The sequence below is a fragment of the Arachis duranensis genome, chromosome 7, assembly GCF_000817695.3.
Source record: "Arachis duranensis cultivar V14167 chromosome 7, aradu.V14167.gnm2.J7QH, whole genome shotgun sequence".
Taxonomy (NCBI): domain Eukaryota; kingdom Viridiplantae; phylum Streptophyta; class Magnoliopsida; order Fabales; family Fabaceae; genus Arachis; species Arachis duranensis.
The window spans coordinates 9,115,642-9,116,944 of NC_029778.3; the positions used below are offsets into that span (position 1 = coordinate 9,115,642).

Here is a 1,303-nt window from a genome sequence, read left to right on the forward strand (position 1 = left end):
AAAAGTTTTTTTATTAAAAATATAAAAAATTTAAATTTTTAATATACTTATTTTATATTTTTTAAAAAATATTTAAAAATGATCACTAATAGTAACGATCCATATATTAGCTAAATTCTAGAAAAAAAACATAAAGTTAGCACTTACCAAAACTGCGAGAATACCTAATCCTCAAACGTAACTATAAATAAATGCGAGATCATACATTTTAAGCACTCACTTAGCCACACTAATTGGTAATTACTCACATAGTCACATCACTCACTCACACAACAGAATCACTATCTCAGTATCTCTTACTCGTTTCTCATAAACGCTGCCGTTTCCACTTTCTCTTCTTTTTAATCTTCAATCATCTTTTGCTCTCCGGCTTCATTCGCTGCGCACAACAACCGTACGAGTAACCATCACCACCACCACCACCACCGTGGCGTCTCTCTCCGCCATTACTCCAGCACCATGTCGGCGCCCAACCACGACTATCACAAATTCGACTGGCACTTCAACACGGAGCTCGAGGACGAGACCATCGAACTCCGAGGCCGGAGGCTCATCTTTGTTATCGTCCTCTTCGTCATTATCCTCATCACCACCGCCTTCTTCGTCTACCTCCGCTGGATCTGCCGCTCCCGCGGCCTCATCCCGGTCACATCGATCCACCTCCGCCACCAGTTGCCGCCGCACACTCAACCTCAGTCCAACGGCCTGGACGCGGCCACCATCAAGAAACTCCCGATCGTGCTCTACCAGGCGCCGCCAACTGCGTCTGCGACAGATCTGAACCGCGGCGGTGCGTTGGAATGCTGCATATGCCTGAGCGCGTTCCGCGACGGAGAGAAGCTGAAGACTCTTCCCGGTTGCAAGCACCGATTCCACTGCGAGTGCGTAGACAAGTGGCTCACGAATCACTCGAGTTGCCCGTTGTGCAGAGCTTCTCTCAAGCTCGCTCCTCCATTACCGAGGATTTTGTATCCAGAACCTCCCATTAGAATCACTATTAACAATGAAGAACAATGAGTTCTCATTCAGATCTCTTTCTTTCTCTCTGTTCTCTATTTTTTTTCTCTTTTTAGTTTTTTTTAATATAAATTAGTATACATATTATTAATGATAATTTATTACCGTACTTGTTTTGGATACTCTTTTAGGGTAATTAAATTTCCTAAATTATGAGGTGTGAGTGTGTGACTCTGAACTTTTGATCTTTGGATTCTGAGTTTATCTTTATTTTATTAGATTTACTGCAAAAATGTTTTACGGCGTTTGCTTTATTTTGGGTTTTGACTGCGTGTTAAGAGGAGAC

General features: G+C 42.4%; 1 protein-coding gene across 1 annotated transcript; it reads left to right on the plus strand.

The window, feature by feature from the left end:
• Positions 1-408: 408 nt before the first annotated feature.
• Positions 409-1,041, plus strand: LOC107496923 (RING-H2 finger protein ATL66; the record flags this gene model as incomplete). The annotated part of the gene is given in 1 exon segment (XM_016118246.3): positions 409-1,041. A coding segment is annotated over 1 exon segment (609 nt), but the record flags the coding sequence as incomplete, so codon positions are not given.
• Positions 1,042-1,303: the final 262 nt, after the last annotated feature.